This window comes from Bipolaris zeicola, assembly GCF_000523435.1.
Source record: "Bipolaris zeicola 26-R-13 unplaced genomic scaffold scaffold_233, whole genome shotgun sequence".
Lineage (NCBI taxonomy): Eukaryota > Fungi > Ascomycota > Dothideomycetes > Pleosporales > Pleosporaceae > Bipolaris > Bipolaris zeicola.
The window spans coordinates 11,731-38,171 of NW_006912282.1; the positions used below are offsets into that span (position 1 = coordinate 11,731).

General features: G+C 52.6%; 11 protein-coding genes across 11 annotated transcripts; 3 read left to right on the forward strand and 8 right to left on the reverse strand.

The window, feature by feature from the left end:
- Window positions 1-90: 90 nt before the first annotated feature.
- On the reverse strand, window positions 91-2,380 carry COCCADRAFT_40522 (uncharacterized protein; the record flags this gene model as incomplete). The annotated part of the gene is made up of 3 exons (XM_007718451.1): window positions 91-1,805; window positions 1,863-1,947; window positions 2,378-2,380. 3 exons carry the CDS (start codon window positions 2,378-2,380, stop codon window positions 91-93), a joined length of 1,803 nt encoding a protein of 600 aa, XP_007716641.1.
- Window positions 2,381-2,903: 523 nt separating this feature from the next.
- Window positions 2,904-4,304, forward strand: COCCADRAFT_107538 (uncharacterized protein; the record flags this gene model as incomplete). Its single annotated transcript, XM_007718452.1, has 2 exons — window positions 2,904-2,987; window positions 3,171-4,304. The coding sequence occupies 2 exons, from the start codon at window positions 2,904-2,906 to the stop codon at window positions 4,302-4,304; spliced, it is 1,218 nt and encodes a 405-aa protein (XP_007716642.1).
- Window positions 4,305-5,398: 1,094 nt separating this feature from the next.
- Window positions 5,399-6,307, reverse strand: COCCADRAFT_107531 (uncharacterized protein; the record flags this gene model as incomplete). Its single annotated transcript, XM_007718453.1, has 1 exon — window positions 5,399-6,307. The coding sequence occupies one exon, from the start codon at window positions 6,305-6,307 to the stop codon at window positions 5,399-5,401; it is 909 nt and encodes a 302-aa protein (XP_007716643.1).
- Window positions 6,308-9,420: 3,113 nt separating this feature from the next.
- COCCADRAFT_8678 (uncharacterized protein) lies at window positions 9,421-10,335 on the forward strand (the record flags this gene model as incomplete). Its single annotated transcript, XM_007718446.1, has 1 exon — window positions 9,421-10,335. The coding sequence occupies one exon, from the start codon at window positions 9,421-9,423 to the stop codon at window positions 10,333-10,335; it is 915 nt and encodes a 304-aa protein (XP_007716636.1).
- A 461-nt stretch (window positions 10,336-10,796) lies between these two features.
- COCCADRAFT_29806 (uncharacterized protein) lies at window positions 10,797-11,312 on the reverse strand (the record flags this gene model as incomplete). The annotated part of the gene is made up of 1 exon (XM_007718454.1): window positions 10,797-11,312. One exon carries the CDS (start codon window positions 11,310-11,312, stop codon window positions 10,797-10,799), a length of 516 nt encoding a protein of 171 aa, XP_007716644.1.
- A 1,175-nt stretch (window positions 11,313-12,487) lies between these two features.
- Window positions 12,488-14,135, reverse strand: COCCADRAFT_8680 (uncharacterized protein; the record flags this gene model as incomplete). The annotated part of the gene is made up of 3 exons (XM_007718447.1): window positions 12,488-12,742; window positions 12,796-13,188; window positions 13,245-14,135. The coding sequence occupies 3 exons, from the start codon at window positions 14,133-14,135 to the stop codon at window positions 12,488-12,490; spliced, it is 1,539 nt and encodes a 512-aa protein (XP_007716637.1).
- A 984-nt stretch (window positions 14,136-15,119) lies between these two features.
- COCCADRAFT_107523 (uncharacterized protein) lies at window positions 15,120-17,263 on the reverse strand (the record flags this gene model as incomplete). Its single annotated transcript, XM_007718455.1, has 2 exons — window positions 15,120-16,253; window positions 16,310-17,263. 2 exons carry the CDS (start codon window positions 17,261-17,263, stop codon window positions 15,120-15,122), a joined length of 2,088 nt encoding a protein of 695 aa, XP_007716645.1.
- A 401-nt stretch (window positions 17,264-17,664) lies between these two features.
- On the reverse strand, window positions 17,665-19,199 carry COCCADRAFT_107528 (uncharacterized protein; the record flags this gene model as incomplete). Its single annotated transcript, XM_007718456.1, has 4 exons — window positions 17,665-17,703; window positions 17,759-18,561; window positions 18,612-18,984; window positions 19,044-19,199. 4 exons carry the CDS (start codon window positions 19,197-19,199, stop codon window positions 17,665-17,667), a joined length of 1,371 nt encoding a protein of 456 aa, XP_007716646.1.
- A 331-nt stretch (window positions 19,200-19,530) lies between these two features.
- Window positions 19,531-21,837, forward strand: COCCADRAFT_29809 (uncharacterized protein; the record flags this gene model as incomplete). The annotated part of the gene is made up of 2 exons (XM_007718457.1): window positions 19,531-19,926; window positions 19,984-21,837. The coding sequence occupies 2 exons, from the start codon at window positions 19,531-19,533 to the stop codon at window positions 21,835-21,837; spliced, it is 2,250 nt and encodes a 749-aa protein (XP_007716647.1).
- A 549-nt stretch (window positions 21,838-22,386) lies between these two features.
- Window positions 22,387-24,501, reverse strand: COCCADRAFT_107556 (glycoside hydrolase family 16 protein; the record flags this gene model as incomplete). The annotated part of the gene is made up of 2 exons (XM_007718458.1): window positions 22,387-22,443; window positions 22,495-24,501. The coding sequence occupies 2 exons, from the start codon at window positions 24,499-24,501 to the stop codon at window positions 22,387-22,389; spliced, it is 2,064 nt and encodes a 687-aa protein (XP_007716648.1).
- Window positions 24,502-25,504: 1,003 nt separating this feature from the next.
- On the reverse strand, window positions 25,505-26,330 carry COCCADRAFT_107545 (uncharacterized protein; the record flags this gene model as incomplete). The annotated part of the gene is made up of 2 exons (XM_007718459.1): window positions 25,505-26,056; window positions 26,106-26,330. The coding sequence occupies 2 exons, from the start codon at window positions 26,328-26,330 to the stop codon at window positions 25,505-25,507; spliced, it is 777 nt and encodes a 258-aa protein (XP_007716649.1).
- Between the last annotated feature and the right edge of the window lie 111 nt (window positions 26,331-26,441).

Sequence of the window (26,441 nt, forward strand, 5' to 3'; positions counted from 1 at the left end):
AACGCCCCGCAATGACCCAAGCCGAGCACATGGCCTTTTGCAAGAGCCATGCACACCCCTCAGTACCGTTGGCGCAATGGGTTCTGGTGCTCACGAACTCGTCTTCTTCTTTCCAAAAGCCAGATGCCCTAATCCGTGCTCTTTGGCATCCTTCATCTCGTTCTCGGGCTTGCCGTCGGGAAGCTCGCCAGTCGAGACTGCGCCGGAGATGTGGTACTTGATGTCCTTTGCCACCTCGCTAACAACACCCGTGTGATGCGACTCGCTGCCTTGGCCTAGAAGCTCCGACTTGCTTGCTGTGGTGTTGCCGTTGCTGCTTTGAATCTGGCTCGGTAGCGTGCCGTCTGTAGATGCTGTCGCTGGCCCGCTCTCGCTTGCTTTGGCGGATACTGTGGAGTCGCTGGGCTCTGCTAAAACACTCTCACCATTGGGACCGTGAGAGCGCACATCCCTGGTATCGCTGTCTTCGCTATCTCTGCGACCAGGGGCGCTGACAATGGTCGTGTTCTTTTTGTTTTCGCTTCTGACGCTGTTTGCCCGGCTAATATCGGATTGAGTGTTGGTCGGACTTGCTCTGCGAACACCGAGGTCTTTACCTTCGGACGGCTCTACGCCCTGAGTGCCTCTCCAATCCGCAGGTTGCGCCTGTCGCACAGGCTCGCCCTCTTTTGGTTCTGTGATCAATACACCAGGTCGGCCTTCATCAGCAGACAGTGCACGCCATACCACAGCTATCCGTTCAAACGCCTGGGTACCTTTGCGAGACGAGCCTTTTATGCCGTCCATGGCATCCCATGAGATCTCGAACATGCCAGATTCGTCTGCATTGCCCTTCTGCTCCGGGCCATTGCCCTCAAAGTACGTGTTGAACCAAACGTGAGCGACAGCCGTGACCATGGTGAGATCAAAGGCGGCCTTGTTGCGGCGCTCGACATCGATGTTGATGTCGTTGGTGGGAAGGACTACGCGTTTCGAAGGACGAAAGACGACGTCGCCTGTGCCTAGAGGGAGGCTCTCGCTTGAGGTTTTTCGCTCAGCGGCTGTGCCGTCATTGTTGTTCTGTTGTTCTAAAGACAGGGTGCTGCTGTTCTTGGACCCTTCGTTGGTCTTTGAAGGGCCGAAGCCATTCTTGTACATCACCTCTTGGACGGCCTGTGCCATGCCCGTGGTCTTGACTTCGCCGCGCACAATCTCGCGCTCATCTCGGGTGAAGGTGTGGAAATTCTTGATGAGTTTGCCGTCCTCGACAAAGCCCTCTATCTGAATTTTGACCCCGTCTCTGAGTCCCCAGCAGTGCACTTCGAGAACCTCGACCTGGCGCTCGACGTAGATCTTGCCATGCTTGGTCCAGCGGTCGACGTAGCCTATCCAGCGCAGTTGGCTGGGTATGCTGACGCCTTTGCCCATATTGGGGCGCATGCGCCTCTCGGTGAAGCGGTCGAGCGCCTTTTGCATTGGCCAGCCTTCTTCGCTGATGAGATAGCTGCAACTTGCTGTGCCGGATCGCCCCTTGCCCGCCTTGCAGTGGACCACAACGACACGGCCTTTCTTCTCATGCAGCCAGTTGCGCATGCTTGCCATGATGTTGGGTATGAGGGCGAAAGGTGGAGGGTGGTGGTCCGGGAAGGGATAATGGTACACGCGGTTGTATACCTCTGAGTCTGGGTAGCCGGTGCCTTCTGCGCGGAACTCCCATATGGCCCAGTCGTCGCCATGCTTGGAGTCGAGAAACTTGACGAGGGAGTCGAGCGGGTTGCGATAGGCGCGCTGGGGATATGTGCCACTGGGGCCCGAAGTGGCAATGACTGCAACAAGAGGTCAGCGCATGAAGAGTGGGAGCAGTGGTCTTGTGGCGAGTGTACTGTTGTCGGTTACATAGCATAGGTCGAGGCCGGCCTCGGGATGCCTGGCGCGAGGGCCGGCGACGAGCTGTCGCAGGAGCGACGCCTAGGCAGGACAGTTAGTTGTCGTTGTTGCAAGCAGTTGCAGTGGGTGCATAGTTGAATGCATGCTAGACGTACCATAGTTAGGGCGAGAGAGGAGTGTATGCGAAAAGAAAGTCAGCTTGGCACATTGCGAGACTCGCACACTCGCAACCGTAGGATGCGACGGCAAGGTGGTACGTCACCCTGGACTGCTCGGGCGCGCTAAACGGGTGGTGCCTGTCCAGAACCCTGCCTGCTGCTATTCATACTACATATACTAACTACTATTCGTCTAATGAGTACATTTAAATCCGTCAAGTAGTCCACATGTGCGTTTATACATGTACTAGTACTACTGTGCATTGTCATCATCGCCATCCAGTCCCTCTCTCTCTGCAACCGCCATACGGACATGTGTGCCTGGGCCATGGAAAAGCCGCCCCAGACGCAACCATGGTCGTATAGGCTGACACTATTTCCACAAAATCAAACACCATGTCCTCCTCACCAAGACGGACTTTTCAAACGGCCCATGACAACAGTTGGGTTTTCCGGTAAAAATCCGCAGTAAAAATCGCTGGCAAGGGCCCCGGCCGGACCAGCACAGGGCGGATTCGTGTGAGCAAGCAGCGAGATAAGGTTGGATGCAGCAATGCCGCCACGCCGGTACACCGGTCTACCGGCTGACTTGACAGATGAGAGTCAGGTGGCCACGGGCTGACAGGCAGGGCATGATCTGGGATGTATTGCCAACTGCCAAGTTCCGAGTGGCTGAAGTTGATAGTTGTCTGGCGGAACAAAGACGAAATGCAAAGCAGAGATGGGACGGTGGCGCAGCAAAGGGCACCCACACCTTCTCCTATCCAACCACGTGGCTGACGGCTTACATAATCGCCTCCCTCTCTAACCCGGCCTCCGAGTGCGAGCATGGTCCTTTACGAAGAAGCAACTGCCCTCACCCTAACCCTCGCCGCGACCATGACAGAGAAACGTGTCGCAAAGCGCAAGACGCACACAAAGTCCCGAAAGGGATGCTTCCAGTGCAAGCAACGCCACACAAAAGTACGTCTGAAGCCCAAAACCCGCCCCCAGCCCTCCTCGGCCAATCAGCATCTCTTGCTCAAACTTTTACCAATCTCCACGCATCATGCCCGACGCAAATCTTCGTGTCTGTTTATGACATGGCCAAATTGCACTGCCTACCGCACACTAGTTTCACTCGCTTTTGCTTACCCTCTGTTGTAGTGCAACGAAGCCCGGCCACGCTGCGCAAACTGCGTTCGCTTGGACATTCATTGTACATTCCCAACCATACCAGAGAGCTACACCTCATCCCCCAACCACAGCCCTGGAGTCAGTCCATCCTACCAGGATCCTGGACTTTCCGAGAGTCCTGATGCACTTAATAACAATACCGGTTCCGATCTGCACCTTGCCGACCTCCGATTACTGCACCACTGGATCAAGTCATGTGCCAAATCACTGCATCCTAACCCTTCCCTACGGAGCAATGCATGGCAGACTGAGTTTGTGGAACTAGGCTTCGAATTCCCTTTCCTCTTGCGTGGCTTCCTAGCCCTGTCTGCAATCCACCAAGCATTCCTGCTTGCGCCCAACGATCGACAGGCCTTTTTACTCCAGGCAGACTCCCATATCAGCCGAGCATTGGACACGTATAGGAAAAATCTCGACAATCCAGACGTGAAGCTAGCCTTGCCCATGTTCATGTTGTCTTCTATACTCTTCACGTACAACTTCGGCTCGGCACAGCTTCAGAAGCCCGAAGACCCTATTGCCGCACTTCATCACTGCTTCATGCTGCTGCAAGGCATCAAGATTGTCGTCATGCCCCATTGGAATCAAATCAAAGATAGCTTGTTCGTTGCCTACATGACGGACCATCCTTCTGATGACCTTTTAAAGGGTCTGGATAATCTGGCGAGCCAGGATAACTCCCAAGAAGTCATGTGCTTGAAGGAGCTTACCGAATTGCTACTAGACAGCCAGGACAAGGAGGCTTGCACAAGTGCCATTCACAACCTTCACACCACATGGCTCCGTTTCCGGCACCTACCTACAGACCGCGATGAATACTCTCTGCTATTCTACTGGCCCGCCCTATTGGAGAGTCGATTCCTCGAACTTCTCGCTGCTCATAACCCTGTGACATGCATCATTACCACCCATTTCGTGGCCATGCTGGCTCAATGTCGCCCAGTGTGGTGGGTTGGCAAATGGCCCCAGTGGTTATTCACAGCCTCAGAACAGTTGTTGGCAGCAACCCCCGATCTCCTCAAATGGCTGGACTGGCCCCGGAAAATAATTCATCCACAGCCTGTGAGCATGACTACTACGCTATGCGGTCGACAAGTTACTTGATTCGCAACCACCAAGACCACTGCAGTGTCATGTGAATTGGCCGCTATATCGCCTCGCTTTTCCAGGCGATTGCCTTCGTCCCGCTGCCCGCTAGGGCCTCGGGGGTGTCGTCACACGTATAATATACATACGCATTATCAGGTGAACGGTAAATGGTGAACATTACCAAAACAATGCGCAACACCACGGATAGGCCGGATACTACAGAACCACAACTTGTGTGTTTAAATGATTTGAGTACCAAGTTCACCTCGCCAAGGCAATCCCGTTCTATGCACCTCATCCGCGCGCTAGTTTGGAAGCCATGGCGAAGTAAGCATCGTCTGGATCTTCATAGCAATCAGACTCTTCATGGCGCCACCTGGAATGACAAGGTCATATCATTGGCTCCTCATAAATTTTCTCTATAGAGGTATTTTTAACTGCATTGGGTCTTGCAGTGTTATGTATGACGTGACTAGGAAAGTATTCGGCACTTGATTCAGTTTGTCATTAGAAGGAGCACTTTAAAGACTTTTTGTTTCTTGCTTCTTTGAACTACTAGCAATTCATTTCATCGAGACACATTCCAGTTACAGCATCTAGGTAGTCGACGTTTGACAAGCCGCTCTGTACATACACATGTCCTCGCAGCTCTGGTCTCTTTGTTTGGAAAAATACCACTTGAAGCCGGAGACTTCTATAAACGGCATAGATTCGTAACACAAAGGTGTTGACAGAAGAACGGAGGAAAAGGAAACCATCAAGGACTGTTGGTTAGGTCAAAATCTTGTAATTTGACAAGGTATATTACAGACAATCGTCGACCCTGATTCTACTAGGGACCACCTAACGTCTCAAACGACATCAACGCTCCATAGCCATCCCAAGTGTTCATGTCTTCTTGTCTTCGTACATAATTATGTTGCCGTCACTCATGTTATCCCAAGGCTAGTCCGCCCAAACCATGACATGTAATCCCACCTCCCTATAGTTGCGTTTTGACTGAACTAAACAAAAAGAAAAGAATAAGGAAAAGAGTTGGAGAAGAAGAAAAAGGAAAAAAGAAAAGAAATAAATATGGTGTTCCAAGACCCGGCGTACAGGCTGTCTGTTCAAAACGACGCTCGGTATTCTCGTGGGAATTTTTGTGAGGAGGCCAATCGACTTGCTTCCATCTGCAGGTACTGTGCTATCCTCTGGTCGGGACAATGGGCATGTTGGCCAAGCAAGTCCTTGAGAGCTCGCACTTCAGCCTGCAGCAAGTCTACCTCTGCCTTTAGCATCCGGTTCCTGCGTTCATACTGCCTCGACCTTTCGACAAGCTGTTCTTGCTCGTGTTTTTGTTTGCTCCGGCACTTGCTTGCAGCCCGGCGGTTCTTCTCGAGGTAGATGGCTCGCGCCGAGCCTGGTTCTACGTACTCTGAGTTACGCCTTCGCCGAGTAGTCCCCGTTGTTGTTGTTGTTGCTGTTGTGTTGGTGGGAGGGGTGGTGGCAGTGGTGGTAGTAGAGGGCCGCCTTGAGGGCGTCTCATCCTCTTGAGGGTATAGACTGCCACCCTCCTTATGGTACAGGCTGTCCCGGCGAGAGGGTATGGGGAAGCTGACTGGTGATGACGAGTTACTGGTTTCAAAGTGGGACTGCGATGGAGAGACAGTCGACGTGCTGTCGTAGTACCCAGTAGGTCGGTTGGCGGGCGTAAACGTGGGGTTTGAAAAAGCGACTGGGTTGATGCTTGCTGTCAGCGTCGGGTCTGTGTTGGTGTGTGGTTGTGAAGCCAATGTGTGTTGTGTGTTTTGGGGCTGCACTGTCGACAGAGGAGACGAGCTCCAGTCATGAACAGGTGGTTGTCCAGAATTCTGATGTTGCGAGGCATGGATATCGTGATTGGTCGGTTCTGCCGCTCCGGTGGGGTTGAAGGTACTAAAGAAGCTCCCGTAACCTGACGGCAGTCCCGACATTCGACCATATGGATCTGGCTCCCCGAACGAATTGCTGTATGGAAACATGACAGTAGTCGTCATATCGACTGTACGAGACTGTCTCGGACCAAGTCTATGCGAAAGTAACGCGGACAGATGGGGAGGTGTGGAAACGGGCTTGATATGTTGTCTGCAAAGTTTCGAGAATCAATGACAGCCTGTGTAGATAACAAGACTACAAGGGTATTACTGGAGTAAAGGATGGCTGGCTGTGTGGTATGCTTTCCCCTGGATGTTGGAAGATAGGGGAAAGGCAATTCACGGTCTATATGGTGGACAAGATGATTGCCATTGCAGGCGGAAGCTTCGTCATCCCAAGGGAAGGGACCCATCTGTTCACCTGTGGTCAGGGTTAGCCCCGACCGTGGGCGCCAGATTCTAAGGAGCAACCCTTGTCCTGAGTGCATACAGGTTGCAGGTGCGGTTGGGGCCTTGCTAGCAATAGCCGAGGGCGCGTTGAGTTGAGGCCAGCCAACGGGTGGACTGGTACGCCAGCCAACGGTTTACTTGGGCGACGAATTATCACGAGGGGGCGGAAGTCTTGCCCGTGCATGATCAGCAATAGACAGTGGGTTCACGGCGGATACGGTTACGTTGACCGTGGCCAATCATGGAGTGATCGCATGGCATGCAGGCGCAAACGGAAATGTGCTGAGGTGGATTGGCACGGCATTGTGCTCGCGCGGCTTTGGTGGGCGCTGACGGGGCGAGTTCTGGCAATCTGGTCAAGGTGAAAGGCGATGGATATACAGATATACTGGACGCGTCGTCGGAAGTGTACAATGGCAGGGTTAGGTAGGTAGGCAAAGCGAAGCGGCGAGACGCCGGTCAATTTGCTAAGAAAGGGAACTTTGTCAAGGGGAATCGAGTGCAGTCAGCTTCCCCGCCGCTACTGCTGCTGGTGACTAGCGCCGTGGATACGGACGGGCCCGTTAATTGTGCCCTAAACCCCTTTGCCTGCTGGCTTCTGGATGCTGCTGCACCACATCCAACCCGCCCGACCGTCTTTGCCCCAATGCAGCGGCGCAAATAACCACCAGTAGGATTGCCTCCCTCCAACCTGGCCAGCATGGGTTCGATGAATACGGCCGCCATGGGGTCAGAAAGCCACATCTGACGTGGGCTGAACGACAGCGGCTCTCCAGACGACAATGGCTGCCTTCACCACCTACATCTCTTTTCTTTTTTCTTTGCCGCACATACCGGGCTTTCCCCATCACAGCAAAGCCTCGTCCCCAAAAAGCAGAAGCCACTAACGAGCCTGTGCAGATCTCGTGTGCAGTACCCGTAGGCCACGGTTTACTCTTACACACAGAAGGTCGCCAGACTGCGACGAGCCTTTGTGGGCTGCCACCGTGGCGATTCTACAGGGCTCCTCGTCAAACACGACTCAAGCTCATCGCCCTGTGGAAGCTGGCGACCCACATTTCAAATTTTGCAGGATGCGATGAGGAATCGATATTGCAGCCGGTGCTTCATGCCGAGCCGCAAAACTGGCAGCCCACTGCCGCTCCTCGGAGTGACGGCTATCCCATCTTCAGCTCCATGTCGGTCAGAGTTGGCCGTTCCAATGGCCTTGGGCAAAACTTCCAGCGTCACCGCGCCGCCATGTTTCAACCCGATAAAGGGATTTCTTCTTACGGCATCATCGGCACTGTGGGGTGGCAGTTCAGTAGGGTCCACCTTTCTCGCTTGCACTCTTGCGCGTTTTCTCTCCAAAACTCAACACCATCAGCCCATGGAAAGTCGTGTATCTACGCAGCCAATGCTTTCCAATCTCCAGCTGCGTTCCGCCTACCCGACTTTGTCTCTAGAGCCCTTGCGCCAAGATCACACATCCTGGTCAATAGGAAGGGGGCCTTGTTCTCCGCGGCGCGGTAAGACCACACCGACAAGAGCGGCACCAAGGTTCCATACTTGATTTTCACATAGAAGAGCTCGGCTGCCTGGTTCGCTACCGATCAAGATAACCGTTTCTGGGGTCTGGAAGTACTGCTAGGTTTCGCAACACGCACTGGCTCACCACCAAGTACCGTCGCACCTTGGTACCAGCATTAGTAGTCCAAGCATGTGACTGGGCTCAGCCCCATGCTTTGGGCATTTGTCCATTTCCATTTGCCATTTCCCTTCTTCGACACTGATTCTTGGTCTTTTCCGAAACTTAAACCCAAGTGTTACCACTCGCGCCATTATTCGGTCGCTTTAGTGGAGTTCTGTAGATGGGCAACGCGTGCGCTACTACCGTGCTCTTCTTTTTGATGGATTGAGTTGTGGATGCGTGGACTCTTAAGCAAAAAGAAAAGTCCATTTTAACTGCATCTGTTCAGCGAGCCCCAGTTTCGACGTCAGTGACCCGAAAGCTATGTTTATTCGGCCTTGGTGTTTCGCGTACCGCAAAGCAATATTCCCCGTGGAACAAGTCGCCAATAGAAGGGTGGGATAACCGAAAGTATTGTGAAAGACGCAGCCACATCTCTGGGCAGCCTTCTGGAGCAGGGACTTTGTGATAACGGCTGAACGGTGCCCCGGAACGTCCTGCAGTGCAATTTAGAAACCAGTGCCACGTGTGATAGATGCTACAACTAACTAGCTAAGGCTAGACTGGGACCTAAAGGTCTTTCGTCGTTTATGGTCAAGTTGGGGAAATACGAGAGTGACCGCACAGCCGGGTAGCTATGTGTTTGACCATCCATGTTGCTGCTCCTTCTCTATCCCTTCCTGCCGTCTCTATGTTCATTCGAGGATCAGCGACGCAAAATCCTACAAAGTACAGACGGTCAGCTCACTTTTGCATAGCCGGCCTAGTCGGTTGGATAGTCTGTAAGCAAATTTGGAGAGGCATGCTACACCCCGGATTTCAGGGGAGTCTTGGGAACGCAATGACGCCACAATCCTCGAAAAGGAAATCAGCCAAGCAGGAAACAAAATTTCGTCAGTGAGTTAATAGTGTAATGGGTCGCAATGAAAGTTATACTGAGATTGGCGAACACCATCAAGTGCGCAACGCGGATATGATTTTCCGTGGCGGCTGATCAACTCCGCCGTCTCTCTGCTTCGAATGACGCCAACAAATACAATAGCACAACCAAGATGGCTGTACGTGAGACAACTCAATACCTCTCAACAAATTCGAAGAATACGAGAACTCAGTTGTGATGCGTGTCGTCGTATTTGGAGCTTCCGGCGTTCAGGGCCGTCACCAAGTCTATGCCCTCGCGCAAGCAGGCCATTCCGTGGTTGCAGTCAGTCGCAACCCTCAACCGCTACAAGTTGACGGAAAGCCTGTCGAAACGTTTGCTGCAGACTTTTCCGACAAAGCTGCCATTGAGCAGGTACTTCAAGACGCAGACCGAGTGTTCCTCAACCTGCCATCAACTTCTTTCAACAAGTCCGAACCCATCATCGCCGCTACAAAAAACATCGGCGAAGCTGCGAAGAAAGCCAAGGTTCCCCTGATACTTTTCAACACCAGCATGCCAGTTCCCAAGCAGCCACAAGATATCCAAGCACAGGATGATCGAAGAGTAATGAGATCCTCGTTACGGGAGCATGTCCCGGTAATCAGCATTGAGCCCGTGGTTTACCTTGACAATCTTCTCGAAGGCTGGGCTTTGCCTCCAATCCGCGACCGACAGACCGTCGTCTACTGCCACAAGCCAGACCTTCGTGTGTCATGGATCTGCCACCATGATGTCGCGCAAATTATGATGGCTGCCATGCATAGACCGGAACTTGCCGGACGCGACATTCCTATCGGCGGTCCTGAAATTGTTGTGCTTTCCCAGCTCACGGAGAAACTATCGAGAGCCTGGGGCAAGGAGCTTAGCTACGAAAATCAGACTGTGCCAGATTTTTGTGACAAGATTAGCAAGACGATGCAGGGAAGAGGGCTGGAGACTGAGACGGTGGTGAGCCAGATGTTCAAGGCGTATACATACTATAACGAGGCAGAAGATGAGCCGTTCAATATCGATATGAAGCCTGTCATTAGTGAACTGGGTATTGAGCTCACACCGATTGAAGAGTGGGCTAAGAGGAGAAGCCCTTGGGATGATAAGGGTTACTACTAGAGGTCGAGTTGAATCGGAAATTGGACTAGATTGTTATACATCAGTCTGACATCACAGCCGGGGTATACGACTTTGAGCTCATCTCTAAACTTTAAGCGAATGATGAGAAAGTCAATTCTACTCAAAGTTTCGGCTATGAAGATCTTGCCAAGTGCTAATCTACTTCACGTTACATTGCAGTATAATATCGTACGATCAATATGGACGTCCGGTCTTTGAACAGCCAACATTGAAGAATGGTGATGATCGATGCATAAATCACTCTAATATCCTTCTGAGGATTGTTACATGCTAAACAACTTTCAGAACTATCCACCTATTCAAAATTGAGATTCTTATTTACCACCTTACAGGACAACAAACCGCTCAATCCTTCCGACGACACAAACAGTTACAGTTGAATCAAGAGAGAAAAACAAACAGCAAGAAAAAAGATCCACACGCATGTCACACTACAAACCCTACATGGCCATTCCGCCCCCACCATATCCTGTTGGATGATCCTGCAACGGCTTTCCCCATTCACCAATACCATCGCCCCTCAACCTCTGCACTTTGAGCGCCACCTCATTAACCTGGCGCAGCAAGTCCTCGGGACTACTCTTGCCCGGCACAAACACGAGCTCAGCATCTACCGCCGGCTTGCCTGTGCCGACAAATTTGCCGTCCATGTCCTTGACATAGTGGGCGAGGTACTGCGAGCGTTTCATCCGGCGCGTCACAATGGACTGGCGGACCTTGCCTTGCTTGTGTGAAAAGGGGTTGAAGTTGTGAAGGCTGAAGTCCACGGTTCGCGTTACGAACGGTACTGTGATGTACTCGTCCGGGTCGCCTTGGGCGAGGGCCGTGAGGGCGCGTCCGACGGATTCGTAGGTTGGTGGTGGGTCCGAGGCGGAGGAGCCATCGTAGGCCGGCAGTGGATCGTGTGAGGCCGCCGATGTACCGCTTTCACTCGCTTTGGACTTTGCCAAGGTCATCCTGTTCGTGGTAGGGTAGGGTAAGGGATGTACAAGATATTGTTGGATTGGGATTGGCTGGAAAGCAAATATGCAAGTCAAGGGCTTGGAGTATAGTAAACGTTTAGAAGGATATACTAGTGTATATGTGTCTTTGTTAGGAGAAAAGTAACCTATTGACCTCCTATCTTCAGCCTTAAATATGTGCATGTGTACTCCGGTCCCCGATCTACCTTCCTACCACACTATCCAGCTAGAACCCCATCAGATGGGTGTATCTAAGCCTTGCACCTCAGAGCGCTGCGCCCCAACCCTCAAAATAACTGCCTCACCCACTAATCCGATATAGGAAACTTGCACTACGCCACATACGTAGTACTGCCGAAGATGGTATTGCAAAAATGGCTATGTAGTGTATACCAATGATCAACAATCATAGTAGGTTTTTGTTCATCCACTCACATCACTTGCACATTTTGCCCTCCACCTATGCACCGTGACTTTACTGTGCGCCTTGGAGGCTGAGTTAGGTCACAGTGATCTACAGTACATACAGAACGCGGGGGAATGTGATGTTGGTGGCTGGAGCTTAGCGTCTGTTCTCTCCGTCCCGGTTGCTGCCGATCGAATGACGCGCTCCGAGCCAATCATAACGAAGGGGCCAAACTTCCGACTTCCAAATTTCCGCATCCTAGACATTTAAAGCTTAAGCTTGGACGAGAAGGTGGTAGTGTATACATGGACGATTGGGGGGCTGTGGGTGCACGCAAGGGATCGTAGGATCGTCAAAGCGCCTGAGCCCCTCTCCCCTCCCTCATGTCCCTTGTATCTTCCCAAGCGCTAAAAATATGTGTCCTAACCAGGAAGCCTCGAGACTTTAGTTTTCGTGGGGAAAGCTTGTTGATTCAATCAGTGGGGTGGGCATGTGGATAAAATCTGTACATTGTTAATTGACTCTCAGCTTCACTCCTAGAGCTGAGAATGCTGTAAAACGCAAGTATTCCAAACTGGAGAAAGCATTCATATACATATCAGAGGTGGTTTCTCACAGGGATCCAATACGTAAGCATAAATCGTTTATTTCTTCCATACATCATAATATCGTAGCGTAGCTAGTCTTCAGATGCTCGTCTTGTATATACAAAAAGCCATGAGCTCCACTCAACGTGGAAAATGTTAATTCAACCATAGCAGCCTCATACAAACTCCTCCTCGCTAACGTTCTTGTCCATCTTCTCAAGCTTGTCATCAGGCACAATGCTGCCAGTAAAAGGCTTACGCGACATGCTAACAATAGCAGGAATGCTCTTGCCCTCTGTGAACATGACTTCCAGCTCCTCCAAGCTACGACCCATGGTCTCGGGGTAGCCAAAGTAGACTACGGGGAGAATGATGGCGGAGATGATAAGGAAAACAAGGTAGTATTTCCATCCAATGGTCTCAATCGCGACCTAGTGTTGCGCGTTAGCAGAAATCAAGATATAAACAGAACATGTGTACATACAGGAGTGACCATATTGACGACAAAGTTCCAAAGCCAATGGTTCGCGGTCGAGATACCAGCCATAGGCACGCGCAGCCGGGTTGGGGCAACTTCCGTGCAATACAAGAAGTTTGCGCCAAGGAAGCCGATAGGGATAAAGAAGTTGAAGAGGAAGACGAAGAGTGCAGAGGCTATTTGGGCAGATTGGTTCGTCTTAGGGAAGCTGGATGCGATGGCTAATGCCAACATGCAAGAGGCCATGCCGGCGCCGCTAAACATGAAGAGCTTGCGACGTCCGAAGCGGTCAATGGTGAAGAAGGCGACAAAGCAGGAAAGAAATTTCCAGGTCAACGCGCCGCCGGACAGGATGCGTGACGTTTCGCTGTTGAGGCCTAGACCCTGCTGGAAGATGATCTACAGAAACAAGTTAATACGGTGATCATGAATAAGGTTGAAATGATTAGGCTTACAGTTGAGTAGGTGGAGATGAGGTTGCTGCCACACATCTGCTGCAAAAACTGGAGGAAAATGCAGAGTGCAAAGCGGTAGAATAGCTTGTCTTTGCCCATGGTGAAGATATCGCTCATCTTTGCTGCGCTGCGGCCGGTTTCCTCGAGCGTGATCTCAATGCCAGTAATCTCAGCAGTGATCTCAGGGTCGTGCAGATCCAGACCCTTGAAGCTGGACAGACTGACACGAGCGTCTTCGACACGGCCCTTTGCTACAAGCCAACGAGGTGATTCAGGGATGCTGAAAACCGCCAACATGGGAATGACGGAAATGACAGTCGGAATAGCGAGGGGAATGCGCCATTGTAAGGGCAGGTTGTCTTGCTCAAAGAAGCCCAAATTGATCCAGGCTTCGAGGAGGTAGCCCAGAGAGATGAAGCATCCGTCCAGCACGACGTGCTTACCACGGTTGGCCGACGATGAACACTCGGATTGCCAGACTGGGACTGTGGCGCTCAGAGCACCGACGCCCCAGCCGAGGATGAAGCGGCCGACAACAAATTGGGCAAGCTGGAAGCTGGTGCATTGCAGTATCTCGCCAATAAGCGTCAGACCTGCAGCAAAGAAGATGAGCTTCCGTCGCCCGAGGTAGTCTCCGATCCAGGAACAGGATAGAGCGCCAAAGAGGGCACCGATGGTGAAGCTGGCAACGACTGCACCCTGCTTGGTAGAGTTGCTGCTCTTCTCAGCGCCATGCGTGTCGATGGTGTTAATTTCGGGGAAGTGGTCGTTCCAGTCCCGAAGTGAGAGGAGACCACCTACGCCAGACTGATTGTACCCGAACAGCACAAAGGCCGGTAGGACAACGAGCAAAAGCTGAGCCGTCTGGAGGGTTTTGCCGCTGAGTCCCATTGTGGTCGAAGATGGAAGGGGTCAAAGTGCAAGAGGAGAAAGAAGGCACTGCACGAGAAGAAGGGGTCGGGAGAGAGGTCCCTACTTGTACTCCAGAACCATTCCCCACAATGCCAGTACCGTCGTGTGGGTGCCATCATGGAGACTCCAGTCAGTGCATCATTCAACATTTCAGTCCCCACATGTTGGGGTCAAACCAACCACCGGAGATGCAACGTCCTAGCAGGTTCCGATGGCCGTTTCAGGCATAACCCCATACACACCGGTCGGAAGAGTGACGCCCGCGTCGCCAGTGTGGAGTCGGCATCTACGGCATTTGAAAGTAGGCGAGCAAGGAAAAAAAAAGACAGGGCGCGTCGACGGCAATAGCTCGGCTTGGGTGGTATCGGATGGAGCGGCAAGGAAGCAGGATCCTGGAAAAGGCCGCAACGCTATCGTCAAAGTTGAGGCGTGCAGTGGAGCGGTTGAGACTGCGGCTCTGCGGTACGAGTTAAGCTTCTCCAAGAGGGAGCTAGTTTGCTTGAAAACCTTGATTTGCCCAGCCTCTGATTCGTCCACGCCCGCGGCCTCGGCAGCTGTCTTCCTCCGCTTCTCCCCACCCCTCCAACTCCACTCTATGGCAATGGTTGAGAGATAACAAGCTCGTGCGAGGAGGAATTTGCATGTCGTGAATAATCACCGCCAGACCGCCTGGCCTCGACATGTCACGACCCCACGCGCACGTACAAAAATACTTATCATCGACGCTTCGACGTACTGTATACGCTGCCAGCCCCTCCCCCTACGCTCACCGTCGACATGGCGATACGACGACTACTTACTACACCTACACTACACTACACACCATGTATACGGGTGCAGCACCGGCACCCCAAAGTAAGAGTCTGTTAGCAAATCCGGTGAATACCATCTACTTAATCATAGCCCCCCCGGCACTTATCAAGCTACTGGGCCGTCCAAAAGGGTCGCGCGTTTCTTTCCCTCTTAGGATGGCCTTGTGTCATCGCTAGCTGCTGCAGTGGACTGTGCGCCCTCGAGATCGGCGCTCTCCTTCAAGTCCGCTTCCGTATTCGCACCGGCCTCGTTGCCTTGGTGCCAAAACCCATCTTTTGCCCCCGATCGTCCTGTGTCGGCCCCGAGCCCTGGGGATTGTGTCACCTCTGCCGCTGGCCTGACGTGTTGATCTTCCACACCATGCAATCGACCAGACTCGATGCCTCCCGCTCCAGATGCTCGGGGCGTCGGCAGCATCCCATACTCAAAACGGTCGACAACGGCCTTCTCCACTGACATGCGGGGCTCGTCAATCTCTCGTTTGTACTCGTTAAGAAGCGCAACGGCTCTCTCGTCACCCTTTACCACACAAGCGTGTATGAGAAGCTCCCAAGTCTTCTTTCGGGGCTTCATCGGCGCGTCACCCTCGCCCGACGACATCATCTCCTCATAGTATAGCAGTGCATCTTCTAGGTCGCCACATCGTAGGCAGACCAGTACGAGCCGATCATATGTAATGCGGTCGGGCATCAGCCCAAGCTGCATCATCTCGTTTGCCAAGAACATTGCCAGTTCCTTGCGTACAAACTTGTGGCAGCCCTTGAATAGAATATTGAATGTGTTGGTGTTGGGCCCCGCGCGTGAAACGGTATGAAGGGCTTTGTATATCTCAATCGCCTCCTCAAGGCGACCCAGGGCAAGACTAGCCTGGATGCACGCATTCACCGCCGCTGTGGGCACTCTGCGACCAGCAGCCTCATAGTCCTGGAGGAGGGCAAAAGCTTCCAACGGGCGGTTAGTCCCGTCATCCGTGTCAATAGACAAGTAATGGTACAGTGGCTGGCACGTTGCAGCATCGACCTTGACGTTAGCATCGACCATGATGAGAATCACGGATAGAGCAGCCTCGACATCATTGGCTTGGAGATGAGTCGACATGATGAGCTCGTAGTGGTGAGTCGTAAAAGTGGTTTCCCGCTCCGTAAGTAGACGAAAGACGTCGGTGGCAAGTTCAACGTCTCCATGATGAGAAGCGAGGGCAAGAACAGACATGCAGGTGCCAGTACCCGGTTTCAGGTAGCCTGGCTGAACTTGAGTCATCCACACTTTGACCGTTTCTTCATACTGCGCGCCATCAGCATTGTGCCATGGGTTGATTGTCAAATTGGTGTTACACATACAAGTTGACTCTCTGCTGCTGCGTCCAGCAATGTGCCCAAGAGCGCATCACTTACCTTGGCAGTCCCCGTGCCACTGCCTTTGTTTTGCACTGTTTCTTTGAGGCCCAGGACGTAGAAAGCCTCTTCCACTTCTTTGAACTCCAATAGAATCCACATGGCCTCGTCGAAGACCCAATTCTCCACACGTATGTTGTTCCGAATCATGTCCTCCATTGTGTCAAGCGCCTGCTCGAAATGACGCTCTCGCAGCAACCCTGCCACGACAAAGTTCTGCCCGCGAGTGGAAAGGGTGAGCCAGCGCGACTTCATGTATTCGAGGATCTCGGAGCGCAAAAGGTAGTCAGGATGCACCGCCAGCACCGCCAGCACACACTCGCACGCACGAGCGTCAAGCTCAATCCTTGGGGCCCCAAACAGCGACGCATCCGTCTGACTCCAGAAGCCCATTTCTTCAAGTACTTTGCGTAGCTTGCCAGCCGTGCCATCCTTGGAACTGACAAAGCTGTGCAGTATGGCTGTATACATTTCCCTATTTGGCTGCTCTCCTCTGTCCTTGATTAACACCCTGCAAATGTTCATGACCTCGTTCCAATGGCCTTTGGCGCCCTCGGCACGGGCATGGTCGTAGAGAAGGTCGGTTGGAAGCTGAGCGAGCGAAGGCTTTTGCCGGGAACTGACGGGGCGAGGAACGTGGGATTGCTCGCCAAAAGGCCGGAACCCAGTTGGCGCCACGCCGGGCTGTGAGAAGAAGGACTCGTTGGCCGCGCGACATGTCTTGGATAGAGTATAGGCACGCCACTGGTTGCGGGGATTGATTGATCCATCATTCCGTGTCGCATTGCGCTGTGGCCGCCTAGCCGATGTTGCTACCGTGGCGCTTGTCGTCGAGTTGGGTGGAAAGCCAGGACAGAGACAACGCCATAGTCGGTCGTTCACGAATGGGCGTGGTGGCATTGGCGTTGATGTGATGCCTTGCCTGTCTGAACAGGCCCAAAACTTGAGTTGCAAGAGGGGCCGTGCGCAGAAGCCTCGGTTGCGCACGTCTGTCATGCCTCACCTCACTAGGAGCTTTGAGCTTCCACTAGTAGGCAAATATGTAAAGAATATTACTACTTGTATGCTACGTTGATGCGCGCCATCAAGAAACTCATGTTTCAAGTGGGCGCCAGACTGCAGAAAGGGTATATGCGCCCAATTACCAATACCTACCGTCCGCGGCTGATGCCGTATGCCATGCCTGTCGAAATTCGAGCTGCGTCTGCAAGGCAGCGCCAGATTTGACTCCTCCCTCCCAAACCTCCTCTTGGACCAGTAAACACTCTATTAAATGATCAAGCTAAATCCATGTTTTGCCTTCATCTCCGAACCATTTGCTCGGAGAGAAGTTCAAGCACCTGTGACGCTAAAGTGAGCATGCAAGATGTGGGCTCGACAAGAGGAGAAACATACCTTTGGTGATATTATGTCCTGGTTCACCAGGTGCTTGCTCAAGATCTTGACAACTTCCATCTGTTCCTCGTAGGTAAGTCCAGTAATGGCAGACTCGATGACGCCGCCGACAGTCGTGTGGTGGACAGCAATAAAACTCGAGTAGTAGAAGAATGCAATGGATCCCATGATGAACTGGCAGTCCATGCGGTCAGTCATACCGCCATGTCCAGGAATAGAATCGCCAAAGTCCTTGATTTTGAATGTTCGTTTCAGACCAGAGGCGAAGAAGCCACCAAATGGTGCAATGAGCGAGGCAAAGGTTCCTAGCATAATGACGTGGAATTGAACGGGCATGATGTTAAAGGTGCGGGGGAACGGAAGACCCTCGGGAAGGAAGGGAATTGTGTAGTCGCGCGCAACAAAGACGGGATTGGGTCTGCACTCGAGGCCAGACCAGATGTTTGCGCCCAAGTCGTTGACGGGGCAGATAAAGTACTTGTACTGGGAGACAAAATGAGTGACGGCGACACCCCAGAGGACGGTAAAGAACCAGGCACCCAAGAATCCCTCCCAGGTCTTCTTGGGTGAGATTTGGATCAATGGAGTCCTGCCAAACGTGATTCCGCAGAGATAGGCAAATATGTCGTTTGTGATGACCATGGACACGGGGAGGATGAACCAAATGAAACCTTCGAAGATGTTGTTGATGACAAAGTGAGCCTGTCCGACAATGAGGAACAGAGCCATGTGGGACCATGCAAATTGGGTGAACTGGAACTTGTAGTGGCCCTTTTGGAGGGAGAAGACGAAAAATATGAAGCCTGGCTGGGTTAGCTCAACGAGACGGGGTGAAAGGGAGGAGCTCTCGTACCAATAATGTAGAGCATAAAGGAGATGAAGCGGTGGTGGGTAGCCAGAGGAAGCAGCAGCCGGTCAACCATCAAAATATGTTTGAAGTAGTAGATGACGCTCTCGCCATACAAAAAGTACATTGCGGTGCCGAGAAAGTACCAGTTGAGCGACTTTGTGAAGCGCAGGCTGCGGGCCTTGCTAGGCACGTTTGCGATTGCAATGACCTCCTTGAAGGATATGCATTGGACGGCCGTGACCATGATGATTATGAAGAGGTGGCCAGCGCCGAGAGCCCAGAAGAAGGCGGCAATCATGACGAGGGTCCATATTGTGCGGGTGATGAAGTTTGCCTTTTTCTTCTCGTACTCGGTTTGGGGGGGTTGTTCGGGGGCCTAGGCAAGTCAGCAGGGCGAGGGCGAAGAAGAGAGAGACGGGCCAAGAAGAGAGAGACGGGCCAACGTACTGGGGGAGCCGCTTCCTCCTTGATGGTGGTTGGGCTTCCGGGGTCGCTGAACTCGGACAGAGACTGCGAGGGCCTACGAGCCCGTCCATTGCTGGCACTGCGCGTTTGATGCTGGAACTTGACGTCCTTGCGAGGGCGCGCCATGGTGAGCGCGGGCGGGTGGTGATGGCAGCAGCAGCAACAGCAGCTATATGGGAGCCTACAGCGAGGGATTGGGGGGCTGTGATGGCGATGGTGATGAGTGTCGTCGGGGTGTGAATGCGACGGCGGGGTGGTCGAGGGCGCGGTGGTGGGCCAGAAGTGCGAGCGAGGGTTCGACTATTACTAGTAGGCAGGCTGTGAAATTGCGGCGGACAAGTCACAACGGACAGACGTCATGGCTGCTCCTCCGGTTAGCGACGACGGCCTAATGCCACCACGACTATCGTAAGCATACGCCCCAGCCCAGCCTCTCTCTAGTCCCAATGGAGCCACCATGCCTGACCAAGACGACGACGACGACTACGGCTTCGACGACGATGACCTCGACCACCTCCCCGCAAACACGCTGCACCACCTCGAGGCCAATGCCTTGCGCGCCACCCAGCACTCCTACCACCCTAACCACTCTGCACCCGCCTCCGACTATGGCCTCGACGACGACGACGACGATGATGACGGCGCAGAGCTTGTCGACCTGAATGATGCCTCTGGCCCGCCGCCCGCCTCGCCCTGGGTGCTGACGACCCAGGCACCGCTGCCTTCACAGCCCCAGCACGCCAACGACTACTCGTACGCCGACGACGACCATGACGGCCACGACGACGGCGCCGCCGCCGGTACACACAGCCAACAGACTGACCCCCACCACCTGATCCAGCGCATCACCCAGGTGCGATACCCTTTGTATACCGCACGCATGCTCTCACGACCTTGCTGATACCCGCAGTTGGAGCAAGACAAGGCCCGCCAGACACGAGAGGCCGACGCGCTCAGGGAAAAGCTGCAGACCAAATCGGGTGAGGCTGACATACTTCGGAGACGCCATGACATCGAAACCAAACGATACGAGCGCCAGCTGGCCGACCAACAACATGCCCATGGCACAGAGTTGGCCAGACTACGCGCCGAGATGGACGGTCTGCGCCGCGAGGCAGAGTCGGCCCAGACAGACACCATGTTCCACCAGTATGAGGCACGCGAGGCTGGCATTCCGCGAAGAACAGCAAGGATTGTGCCCTCAAAACCAACAGCAGCCCTGCCACCTGCCAGTCCCACAGGTACGCCCAGGGGAGCACACCCGGCAAGAGGCCCGCTAGCCGACGGCTTCGACGATGACGACGTGGTCATGGCATCCCCATCCAGGCATCGCGACAGACCAAAAACTGTCACTCCCAAGGCCGGGAAGCGTAAGCGGCATGTCATTGACCAAAGTCCTGTACCACTGCCCGCCCTACAGCTGAGCGGGCCGCGTAGTCGACCCAAGGAGCCGGAACCGCCGCTAGTAGCCCAAGTCAAGATAGATACGGCACTGCTGCAGCACTTCAGACACAACGACCGTCGATTCGCCCTGTTGCACCGCCTGCTTTCCCACCCGTCCTCTATTGACACAGACCGCGTACTTGAGGCACTGACCAAGTATACCTTTCCCTCCAGCCCCACCAAGAAATTGTCGTCGATTGTGTACGATGCGCTAGCAAACATGACTATCGATGATGTCCATGAGTTGGCCTTGCACCTGTGCCATGTCTTTCTCGACCTCTGGAAAAGATGTCAAACCGAAAAGTACTATGCCCCTACTCCGTTGATCCTCGATGCGCTACATTTTATCCTCGCATGCGAACCAGTCGAGACTGCTGTAGAAATTGCCCAACGCATTGTTTCACTCATCATTGCTTCCATTGATCTTGTGGCTGACCCCATATCCAAAGCAGCCAGGGGGGGTGACAAGGCAATTGTAGATCTGTACTCGCCAAAACAGCGCCAAATTGCTGCCTACATTGATGTGGAGGACTGTCTCGAGCTGCTCTATTTAGTAGCAACTAGCTGCCTATCCTCATCAGATCCCGGAGCAATCGTCCGTCTGTGGCAAGCAATACCCTCTAGTTTTACGTTAATGCTCTTAGTCAAAGAGCAGCCTGTGGCGCAGATCACTCTCATGTTACGCATTTTGGGCACTTCTGCTCTCACCACCTCTGTTGGGCCCATTAGTACAGCAGATCCCGCTGCAGATAACCAAGCAAACAACGAAGACGCTCTAATCAACCGTCTAACCAACCTCTTCACCGAGACACCCAAACCTGTGCCGGATCCTGCCGCATCACTTACATCTACCATACCAGTGTCTGAGGCCGAGCTATGGGACCTGCGTCTTCTTGTCCTCTCAGTGCTCACGCAGTTTTCCATATTTGAATATGGGTCCCGTCGCTTGGCACAAAACCGACTGTGTATTGGTCGGCTCATCAAATACCTCGACCATTGCATAACAAGCCTATACCGCCACCCAATTGCACCCACCCAAACCTACAAGGTGGATTCCATCAACTCAACCATGAAGCTCATCCACCACGTAGCCACATCGAATCCCAAATTCGACATCAAGACCAAGCTAGTCAACACACTGGGCGGACAGCATGCATATCTTGTTGCTCTGACACGGCTAGCCTTCAGTGAAGGCTTAGTTTTGGAGTCCGGCATCGAAGACGAGGTTGTCAACATGGCGCATGACATTTTGGATGAGGGGCTGAGCATGGAAGAAGGCGACGCCTTTGGCAAAGTCTTCAGCAGTGGGAGTACGGCATGAGTCTACATAGTAAGCTGGATATTCATTTAACGACAAGGGTTGCGAATAGTGGGCAATGCTCCAATATAGACAGGAGTTGAGCACATTTGTAGACTTGATCAAACGTAGCCATTGCCTCAATCAAGCATCGGCATGTTGATATTACACTGCCCCACAAACGGTCACAGGATAAACACAAGAGATGATTTCGACGGCCTATTCTATTGTTCCAAATCTGTAGAGCTACTTGCGCTGAACTGCCTCCGCAACAAAACTCAATCTGAACATGCGCGCCATTAAATGCCGCTCAATAACATGAACCATTATTCTCATGTTGCTGCAAAAGGTATTCGCACACCACTTCATATGCAATTATCAGCACGTGATGCCTAAATACCGCCAGTGCCCCACTCCTCTAAGATACAGCCGCATGATTCAAGAGAGGAAAGGGGGCACCTGGCTATCATGTAGTGGCACGGAGCCGACATGTCTATGAACCGTCGAGAAAAGAAAAACTGTACCGTAACTATGCTTTCCATTGTGGACGTGATCGCAAAAGTCCTTTGGTTATCAGCACTCGCTGTTGAGCCTATGTTTGGGCCAGGCATAGCCTGTTTGGTCCCACAACTGATTCGCATTAGTCTCTCGTCTCTCGGCATCGCTCTACGAGACTCTTACAGTGTAGTTTGGGTTTTGGTAGGCTTTTGCGTGCTTCTCAATGTACTCGGTCGTTTCAAAGCCTGGAGGATCGCATGTCACCATTCTCTCACCCTTCTTCTGATACCATCTCACATAGTCGACGTGCATTGTTGTTGGAAATACCAAGTTCTTCCAGTCGATGTACGTCCACGAATTACTGAAACCGAGATTGAGAATCAGTGACATGGGCTCTTCCGATATCTGACGGGCTTGTATATTGCCATTTGCTCCAATCGCCCGGCCATCCATCATGAACATTGTCTGCCCCCCTACTTTCCATAATATGTAAGCCTCTTTGCCCTGTCCGGGCACATATTCAAAAGAGAAGCGCTGGTATTGCTTGTTGTCATACCAGTCCTTGTTGAGCATTGTAGTCGCAGAGATGGCCTGCTGGAAAGGACCACCGGTATACGTGTTCAAACCACTCAAAGTCAGATCTGGAAACGCCGTGAAGTTATAGTTTGGGTAGTAGTTGATATCGAACGGGGCAACCTGGTAACTTTGCGTTGCTATAGGCAATCCTTGAGGTTCTGGATAGCCTGAGAAAGCTCCTGCTTCAATGATGTCGATTTCTGGAGCACCTCTTCCGGTTCCAGGTGTGGGATGATCTTCACCCGGACAGGTGCATGATGGAAGTCGTTGACCAGACAGGTGAGACAGACCATCAGGGCTGGACTGATTGGGTGTGATGCCAGCATCACAGGCCTGATAAGTGTAGGGCCATAGTCCATCCGTGGTACTTAGATATCCGGGTCGACCGAGATTGCCCATTGTCCATGCGCCGGGCCAAAGTCCTTGAACACCTGCTGGCCCAGGCAAAGATACCGAAACTTCAAAGATGCCACCTTTGAAGCACAACTGGTTCCAGCTGTTCAACATGCCGGACCTGAATTTGAGTCCGTGGTTGAAGAACTCTTCTAAACGCATCTGAAGCGACCCATAACTGGTAGTTACAGCATCGGCGTCATACCACTCTAGGTCTTGTGTGGCTCCGTACCAGATGTTGGGGGCGAAGAAGTAAGGATCATCTCCCTCATAGAATGACCGACCGTCTTTGTTGAATTCGTCGCTAAATACCAGTATGTAATCATCACCGTATTCGCCCTTTCTTGTCCTTACTGTCTTGGGCGTATCGGGGTCGATGAGACCTTTTCTCATGTTCTCCAGCAGTGGGTGTTGTCTGTTATTCACTGTGGCCCAGGTATGGGGTATCCAATAGTAGGGGAACATACTCAGTGGCATACCATATGCCGAATTATAATCGACGAGACCCACAGCCGAGAGAACGGGTAGTCCGACAAATATGAACATCAACCCAGACATCATAAGAACCAGCCCGATGGTGGAGACGATGCTGTCCTTGGTGAAATGATCCCGTATCCTTGGCCTAAACCGTATGTCATCGTCATCGCGAGGCATATGCATTTCGTCGTCTGGTTCTTCTTGATCGCATACCAATGGCCAGGATGCCATTCCCTTTTCTTCGTAGGGTGCAACCAAGCGGTCATCCACAAAAGATACATTCCTCTCCAAATCGTATAAAGTACTTGATCCTTGAGAAGCTCCTGTATCGGGAGCATTAGGTGTAAGAAAGGGGTTGACGGATGAGACTTGTGGCGGAGGGGTGGTGAGGGCGAGCTTGGCTTGAGACTGCCTTTCTGAGATAGAAGTCCCCCGGCTACGACTGGGAGTATTGGTGCCATCTGAGAAGGGCTTAAAGTACCGTGTGTAATCGGTTCCCAAGTTGTTTACTGTGAGTGACTTGCCGAGAGGGCGTGATGCTTGAGTGTGGAGGTCTGGTGTACTTCTTGTCTTTGGCCGCAGATATGGACGAGGCGGAAATCGCAAGTGAGGCCGTGGCGAGGCTATTTGCGCAGATTCAGATTCGGCCAGTGCCCTGTCACTCGATTGCACCGGGCTTGCTGGCCTGAGTCTTGCGGGATTGAGTGGCGAGGATACGGCAGGGGTAAAGGGTAGTAGCAGCATGGATGGCGAGGGTTGCTCTGCCAACACCGACCTGCTCTGATCCCCTATCGCTCTCTCCCTTGTTGTAGCTTCTCCCTCTACGCCTAAAGTCGAGCGTGTACGTCTGAGCCATTCATTGTCCTGCACTTGCTGGTTGTGTCCCGGCATAGATGCCATGGGCCGTTTCCGTTCCCTGCGTGATTAGTAAATGGATGGCGTTGGCACTTTTGTCTTGCCCCACTGATCGCCCTACGATGTGCAGCTTGTGAAGAATGCGGTGGACGCCCGTAGTGTTTGCATCAACTGACGAGTTGTCGGAGGTACCCTGTATGGGAGGGGAAAGGAAGTGAGAGTCGCAGCGAGACAAATGGAAGCGCCGTGGGCGTTGTACGAAGGCAAGATTATGACCGGGCGGGTTGATGCTGTGTCACCTACCGTAAAAGAGTCGACCAGTCAAAGGAACATCCGTAGATGAGCAACAAGCGGTGCGGGAAGGGTACAGATACCCAACGAAGCACAACAAGCCTGAATAGTGGGGGAATATAAATCCAAAAAGTGGAGTGGTAGCGACAGTGAGTTAGCGATGTGTCGCTGGAAAGTGCGTCGAGGGTTTGAGCAGACCAGATGATGGAGAGAAGCTATGGTAGTAGTAGCAGTGAAAGTGAAGGCGAGTGGACGACGGCAGCCGTTTGTTGTTGAGGCAAGAGGACCCGCTGGTTGCCTCCGACTGCCTGTCCTCATCCGCTCCCCGTACCTTCCCCGACTGTCACTAAATATGACCTGTGGCTCGTCATGGGAAGCACGTCAAGACCGTTCGAGTTGGACGGGAACCTTGGGACACCAAATATGTGACGTTGCTAACTTGCTAAATGCATTTCCGGCATCAAGGGACTACCGAGACCCTGGCTCTACACATGCACAGCCAAATGCGGATACGTGTTGCAATGGTAAAGTGTACATATATGGCTGCAGTACGATTATACGCATGCATCCATCTACCTCTCGTGACGCCCGTGTTGCAGAGTTACGACATATTCAACGACGCCATCTCTATCGTGAAAAGTATCGGCGCGTCAGTCTCGATCCTGACACTATCTGCTTTGACATGGTTACTTGTACTGACTTGTCCGCCCATGCATGTAGCCCATTGCTTGACATCCCACTCCAGTCCTTCAGTCGAGATCACCGCTGGGCCGTATATAGGAACAAGACCCACGTTCTCCGTGAAAACCCGGCTCGTCTGCAAGCCTCCCAAGATCGTTTCCTTTGCCTTTACGATGAGCGATAGACTGGACTCAGAAAAGAGCCACAATCGGAGGTTGGGATGCTTAGTCTCCTCTCTAATCATCTCATGCAACAGTCCCAGCCCTTGGTCGACGCGTCCACCCAATGTTCCAAGAACCAGGACGTCTCGCATACCCAACGATGAGACACGCGAAGATATCTTCTGCATGCATTTTCCAAAATCTGTACTTTCTTGATCGCCGTCCCTTGATATTGAGACACCTTGATCGCGATAGTAGTCACGCACATTGTGGCGCAACGAGTCAAGGTCCCCGTGGACCATGTCGGGTAGCTGCACGTATCAGGCTTGCCCAATCGCTCAAATCCTCGCTTCAACTCACATATTGCGCGCGCTGCTCTTTCAGTTCCCCTTCAAACATATCAAAGAGCCTGTTTGCACCGCCATCTGCACAAACACGGTAGCCACTATGCTTCCAGAGATAAGAGAACGCCGTAAAATGCGTTATTGGCTGATTGAGAATGAGCAAATCCGGAGAAGCATTGGGCAGCTCCTGTTCAACCAGAAATTTCCCAGGAAAGAGCTCGCTAGTTTGATAGTCGTGCATAGTACGCGATGTGTTACTGTATAGTAGAGAGAGAGATAGAAAACTTCTATTAGGTAACGTACTCCACCAGTAAGCTGGCCACACCAGTAAGCTGGCCGCCCCACCAAACCT